Below are 7,541 nucleotides of genomic sequence, written 5' to 3' on the forward strand. Positions count from 1 at the left end.
TCAACTAGTGGGCCTGCTGAGAACATAGTCTTGAAAAAAATGTATTTAGGTTTAGGTGTGTTTAGCTGTTTAGGTCCCTTTAAGGAGAAAGCGTCTTTTTTGCTCAACGGGGCAGAGATTTGACAGTCATCTGCATAGCAGTGGAAGGAAATACCGTGGTTTCGGTGATGAGCAGTCTGCTTATGTGGGACAGTTCTAACACCACAAATTTACAGTTTATGCTGTTTCAAGTGGGATGCAAATAAACTCAAGTATGAACACTGTTCACCTTGCAGATAAAAGGATGATTGTTTGTGATTGTCTTTCCAATCCTTATCAATAAACTTTATTGTCAAAGGCCACGCCCAAAAGGCAAATAATCTTGTGACACAAAATTCTTCAATCAAATTTGCCATTGCGGAAATTTGACCTCATTAAAAAGAAAAAGGAAAAAAGCTTCCTGAAATTTTAAAAGGTTAAAATCTCAGATCCTTACTTGCTACTGGAATTTACCTCTGAAAGGCCTTTCAAGACTTCCTTTAGGTTTGGAGTCAATATCTTTTTCCTAAGGTACTGGTTGCTATGGACCTTTGAAAGATGTATATGCCCAAACTTTAAATGCGTTTTTCTCAAAACTAGCGATTTCATCCTGCCATCATTGTAAATGCTGTAACTTTGCCAATTTCTGAGGTACTACCATGTATTATACATAATTTTAAAGGGAATTAAGTGAACCATTACAATACATGAACATCTCAATTTTCATTTTTGGAGACATAAGACAGATTTTGCATAATATACCACAGTGTAATTTGACCAGTTCTTCTCTCTACAAATAAATAAAATATGAATACTTTGAATGATGGATGATGTGTTTAGCTACATTTATGGTTAAGATGCACTTTACAGAACGGACAAGTTGTTGTCTGAATAATCTGAATATTGTTTTCATGACTGAGTAAATTGATGTCATTCAAGTGCCATAGCTTCCTGGGTCTCAGGAACTGTTGTATTTGTGAACAGAATCGATATCTACAGAAGTTCGCATAAAGTTCTTCATTTATTTTGTCTTTCACTTTTCTCTACTTACCTACATGAATACAGCTGATATTATTAAATTGTATCAATAGCAGAATGTAGACATGTAGCAATACTTGATAGTCTGTCATACACACTGGTCTTTTGCCATATCAGAAAGTGCCTCTAGGTGTCTCTGTAAACCAAATACCACTGGAGCCTTCCATTGTCTGTACCACTGATGTAAATTGAATTTAGTTTGCTTCCTTTCCAGAAAAGCACATGACAGTCGTGGGATGTTTGCTTGCCTTCTGAAGTCTTTGGAACATTTAATTGTACATGGTTTGATGCATCATGAATTCAGCCCATTGCTTTATTCTAATGTTCTTGGCAGTTGGTGTTAATGAGCTTTGCCTCGCTGGACCTATACATGCCCAATGCAAAGTAGAATGGTAAGTTTCTTCTTCTTCTTTTTTTTCATTATTAAATTAATGCTGTTTTTAGAACAAAGGCTTAGTATGTCTTGTGGTTAGCTATGCAGCTGAGGTAAACCAAAGCACTTCTTTACTTATTTGCTGTGAATTCACACCATATACCTCCATGATTTGTTTTGCATGTTGGAGATATATTTTAGTTATGTGATAGAATTCATAGTCCTGTATGAATTGCAAGGTGACACACTTGTTCAAACGCTAATATTACTTTCAGTTTAGATATATTTTTTGAAAGAATTGTATATCATAATTCGTTATTTTATTTTTGTGGCTTCAGTTCCTACTCAGAGACGGTGTAAATGTCAGATTGGATTGTTGTCTGTCCATGTGTCTCCTGTAACTGACTAGGGTGTTGTCTGCCTTTTGCTTGAAATCTGCAGGGATAGGCTCCTGTTCACCCATGACCTCGAATAGGATAAGTGGTATAAAAAATGAATGGTCTTTTTAAGGGGCGACGCTAACAAATAACTGACTGTCAACCAATAATAGTAAAGAGAGAGAAATAAAATTCAGCACACACAAAAATGAAGACAATTATAACACACACAAAAAACAAGTTAAAGAACTAAAATGATTGATGCCACTCAATATTTCAGATATAATGCATGTGCACAAAACCCTTGTACTGTCGATACTAGGGTCAACAAACACCGGTGATCACGCTGACGCACAAAATGGGCAGGGCACTGACATGGATCCACAGTTGGGTTTTCTTTCTGTAAGTGTGATAAAATAAAATGGGCAACAAGTTGCATGATCCCACGGCTGTCAAATGCCTCTCCATAGGCCAAAATCCAACTGAAAGCGAGACGGGAGCGAACACGTCATATCCCATATTCCTTCAAAATAAAAGGTCAAACTACTAAAACAGGAAGTATCCGAAATAAAGTCACGATGGTTCAATAATAACCCAGTTCGAGTACAAAATGAAAACAAATTTGGGGGAAATTAATAAATAATAACCTTAACCCATTACAATAATTAATAATTACAATAAATAATATCATACAAACACTCAACAAAAATATAAACAACACTTTTGTTTTTTCTCCCATTTTTTGAGATGCACTCAAAGGTCTAAAACTATTTCCACAGACACAATGTCACCATTTCTCTCAAATATTGTTCACTAACCAGTCTAAATCTGTGACAGTGAGCACTTCTCCTTTGCCGAAATAATCCATCCCGCCATATCAAAATGCTGATTAGACACCACGATCATTACACAGGTGTGTCTTAGACTGCCCACAATAAAAGGATTTCTCCTTTTATTGGTTTTTATTGGTTATTGGTGTGGGAAACGTTTTAGAACTGTGAGTTCATCCCATAAAAAAAATTTAAAAAATGGGAGCAAAAACAAAAGTGTTGCATTTATATTTTAGGGCATTTTACGACGAATTGAGCATCCGTTATTGGTCATCAGTCAGCAGTGTGGGTATCGTTCTGTTGTACATCATTTTTTCTCTGGGGAAAAAAAATAGTAACAACTATAGGCCGGTTTGCCTCTAATTTTAAATGGGCACCCGTCAGCAATTCCAACTAAACTTTCACTTTTCATTGTGTCTTTGTGTTTGCGTATACATGTATGTATGTGTGTACAGTGTATATATATATATATATGTATGTATGTGTGTACAGTGTATATATATATATATATATATATATATATATATATATATATATATATGTGTGTGTGTGTGTGTGTACAGTATATATATATATATATATATATATATATATATATATATATATATATATATATATATATATATATATATATATATATATATATATATATATATAGCGAAACGACTCTTTCAATAATTTAATAATGCTGGTTCTTTTACCCCATGCAGGTATTTTGGGATACCATGTCAAATGGTTTATAAATCCCTGGTTTTACAAATAAGGAAGTGGGAAACCGCGGCTGGCTGCAGGCATGGTGGACAACGGTGCTTGTACAAGGTTTGATGGTGTTCTGTATGTGTAATCGAGTTCAAGCAGTTCACAAATGTTGCATTCACAACATTGTCCCATTATTTTTCTAATATAAGGGAAATGGATTAGATATTGTTCACCAACAGTAAAAAAAAAAATTTTAAAAACATCTTTCATAATCTTAATCTTGGGTTAATTTGATAACCCTCATACTAAAAAGGTATTGAGACACAGACTATAACCCATCATTTCTCCTTTTTGTAAAGGTGACATGTTCTTACTTTAGTAACCACTTTAGTGACACTATACAATGCTACTTTATTCATATAACATTTCAGAACAGCAGCAGCGCTATTTACTTATTTTATCTTTATTGTATGTCTGACGATTGAAGATTTATATGATTGGCTTTTCTGTATGTGCTTGTGCCTTCCAGTTACAGTCTGCCTCGGTCCACTTTATAGCCGCCAAACACGTCACTCCTGTAAAGGGATATATGGATGTCATTCATTTCCGCCTAATTCCCTATTATTTCCACACCTTCTGTCATGTTTCGGTAGGTTTCCACTCACCTAGAAACTATTTGACGGTGTCTGAAAGTGTTACCTGCTGCCTTTGAATTTTTGCATCGGTGTTCTCATTCCCTATGTGATTATTTGTGTGTCGTTGCATGATCTGTCCCTAGGCCATGTCAATCTCTGAGACCTGGTATGTCATTAAAGACCATGGCACAAACTACTGCAACCTTTACAACCTCATAGAAGGTAAGAACAAAAAGCTCAATTTCCCCAAGAAACAAGATAAGCGTTACTGCAAGTACAAATAATAGGTGGTTAAATTTGACTTTGACTCAAAATGAACATTACTAGCGAATGGGTTAGCTCATATGTTGGCCGTGTGGAAAGAGTAGTCTGCAGAGGACGTTCTAAAAATCACTTTTGGTCAAAGTACCTCCTGCTTTTTCCATAAAATCCATAAAAACATGAACAGTGATTACATACACAGTGTCATTAAAAGGTATTTCTCCTCTTCTCAGATTCTTCCTTTTTTTTGCATAGTTTTCTCCACTCAAATGTCTAATTAAGGTCATCGAACAAATGTTAATATCAAACAATGATAACCCAATGAATAATGAAGTGAAGTTTTTAAATGGTGATTTTATTTATTAAAGAAAAAACAAAGCTAACTGGTCCTGTGTGGAAAAAATACTTTCAGCACACCATCCATCGCATGTCACATGATCACATTTTCTGTATCCTGTATTTTGTCCTGTGTACTGTATATAGTTAACGATCCAGCCAAATAGCCTCCCCAACAATAACCATTTTCTGTGTCATTTTTTCAACAGGAAGCAGTCTGACTGAGGCCAGGGGTTACAAGGAGATCACCAGCGACTTTCTATGCACCCAACGCTCTTCAGCCAACTGTACAGTCTTTTGATTTCTGACTCCAATAATAACAGGGAGATACTATAGTATTATAGTGTAATCATTTTCGGTATTGCTCAGAAATATCCTTACATTATCTTTCATTTAGTCAACATGAGTGACGGCTGAGCCAGTGATTGACACTTGACTTAAGGCACTTTTCCATTAGCCTCGTTCCGCAACACGATGACCACGGATGTTCATTTTTCCATTACACTTTTTCGCGGCCAAACGGTTCCTATGGAATGGAACCACTTTTCAGAACTGTCTTGGAGGTGGTTCTTAAACGCCGGCCGTCTCCGAGTAGCCCTGGCTGCAGAGCACAGTTCTAAGTGTTGTTTAACCTAAACGTTTGACTCCGCCCACACGGATTCTAAGCGACTTCTTTTTTTTCTTAAACTATTCCCTCGGAGGTTTTAATGATGCTGTCTTATGGCGTCATGCTTACTTTTTTAACATTTTATTGAAGATAAAAAATTACAAACTCTCAACTCTCAGTCAGTCGAGCTATGAACGGTTTGATGCAGGAGGTCGAAACGGCCATTTGACGTCCATTCGGGGTGAACAGAGGGTTGTAGAGGCACCAAAGATTTGTAAAAAGTATCCAGGGGACGCGAAAATGGGGAAGTTAATGTTGGTTCTGAGTGTATAGGCTGTTGGGTCAAAGGTTGTGTAGTACGACACGTCCACAGCAGAGGGCGCACTCCCTGTATGGTTGAGGTTTGTATTTGGATTTCAGTCAGTTGCTAGTTTGTAATTTTTAATATGAAATGACTAGTTTATAAAAAGTTGACGTCATGTGTCGGGGGATCATTAAATCCGCCAAGGAAATAGTTTACCACCAAAAAAAAAAAAAGGCACTTAAACGTTGAGAATTCACGTGGGCGGAGTCAAACATTTAGGTTCAACCATACCTCGAACGCTCTGCAGCCAGGTTTTAGGTCCAATCCCAATCTCCATACTTGTACCCCTCAACTGTGCGTTCCCATTTAGGCTGTGAGAGTGTAGGGTGTCCCAAATCTATAAAGTGCTGCGGCGTTCCGTCCCTCTTCCATGACCCCTCAGCCGAAGCAAATTACCCACAGTTCATTGCGGATTGGATCAAAATAGCGGGAAACTGGCAGCGTTCAGTGGAATGCCTGTTTCTTGCAATCTAATCTCTGGATAAGTGGCTCGCCAAATCTTGTCTTCCAAGAAAACTGTCTGTATGGTATTTTCAAAGCATTCAAAAGTGCTGTCAAGTTCTAGTATAATTCTGAAAGGTCAGGAACTCCAGCTTGTACATGAATTTAAATATCTTGGTATCAAGCATTATTAATATAACTTAAAAATATGTTAACAATGTACGTAAAACTGTCAATTTAAATCTGAATAAATTAAACCAATAAAATTGTTACTCACAGACAGGGTTGCTACAAAGTTTCTAGATTGTATGATTTTTTTTCCCCCCTCACATTGAATATTGTATCACCCTCTAGTCTGTACACTAAAACCAATAGAATCTCTCGTCAAATAAATGTGAAGTATTGGATAGGAAATCCTTTTCCACCCATCACTGCCCTATTCTCCAGAAACATAATATTTTAAGTTTTGATCATTTTAAAAAGTTTAAACTAGCCTGCTCTATATATAGCAGAGTCAGAAGGCAGCCGCAGGCCTTGCACCGCGTAGCAGAATCGGCGGGAGGCCACAGAGCTTGCGTCGTCGTAGCAGAGTTAGAGGGCAGCCACTTGCGCCACCGTAGCATAATCGGAAGGAGGCCGCAAAGCTTGCGCTGTTGTAGCAGGATCCGAGGGAAGCTGCAGAGCCGGGAAGGGGGCCTGGCAGTGTCGAGGAGCCGGTATGGAGGCCTGTATTTGCCGAGGTGCTGGCACGGGGCCCTGCCTCATCAGCCTACAACCATAGAGGTTGGGAAGCAGAAGAGAGACGAACGGTTGGGAGTACAGACAGTGAGGACCGTAAACTTGAAGAAACGGGATAAACGGGACTAGATGAAGAAGTACGCAGTGAGCGAGGTGCTGAAAAAGGCGTATAGTGAAGTGGCTTGGGTATAGGTTTGGAATGGCTTGACTTGGAAAAGGCTGAAATACGGGAGGATCCAGAATCTCTACACAGGCGTGTCTATGTTGGCCATCCAGCGGGGGTCCTGTATAAATGGCCAACCGGGCACCCAAATAAGGGTCTGAAGGGAAGGGTTCAGCGGCGGACACTGTGGCTACAGGTTCGGAATGACGCAACTTGAAAAGAGCGGATTTATGGGAGGAACTAGAACCTCTACTCGGGCGTCTATGTTGGCCACCCTGTGGGGTCCCGTGTAAAATGGCCAACCGGGCGCCCAAGCAACGGTCTGATGGGAAAGGTTCTGGAGTGGACACGAAGGGATCATCATCAGAAAAACGTGACAAAAACTGACAAGGGCTTGCTTGAATAAAGACTGGGGAAAGGACCAGGAAAACCAAAATGTCAAAATCAGAATCAAAATCAGAAAGGAGATTAACCAAACTGTGGCCATCTTCAGAGTCAGAAAAATCAAGAGTCTTAAAAACAAAACATCGGGTGTTAAACTAGAACATGCAAAACTAGGACAAGTAGATGGCAAAGATGAGAGAGACATGGAAGAAAAGACAGAATTTACATGAAGAGTCATCATGGAGGAGCAACACGAGATGTTCTCTTTGAAAAGGCA

General features: G+C 38.6%; 1 protein-coding gene across 1 annotated transcript; it reads left to right on the forward strand.

Moving 5' to 3' along the window:
* The first annotated feature begins 926 nt into the window (after positions 1 to 926).
* LOC147127711 (uncharacterized) lies at positions 927 to 6,197 on the forward strand. Its single transcript, XM_086020109.1, has 5 exons — positions 927 to 1,448; positions 3,347 to 3,455; positions 3,865 to 3,984; positions 4,114 to 4,192; positions 4,777 to 6,197. The coding sequence occupies exons 1-5, from the start codon at positions 1,351 to 1,353 to the stop codon at positions 4,866 to 4,868; spliced, it is 498 nt and encodes a 165-aa protein (XP_085876235.1). The 5' UTR covers positions 927 to 1,350; the 3' UTR covers positions 4,869 to 6,197.
* Positions 6,198 to 7,541: the final 1,344 nt, after the last annotated feature.

The sequence above is a fragment of the Filicampus tigris genome, chromosome 21 (assembly GCF_054856515.1).
Source record: "Filicampus tigris isolate MCC_2025a chromosome 21, RoL_Ftig_1.0, whole genome shotgun sequence".
NCBI lineage: Eukaryota > Metazoa > Chordata > Actinopteri > Syngnathiformes > Syngnathidae > Filicampus > Filicampus tigris.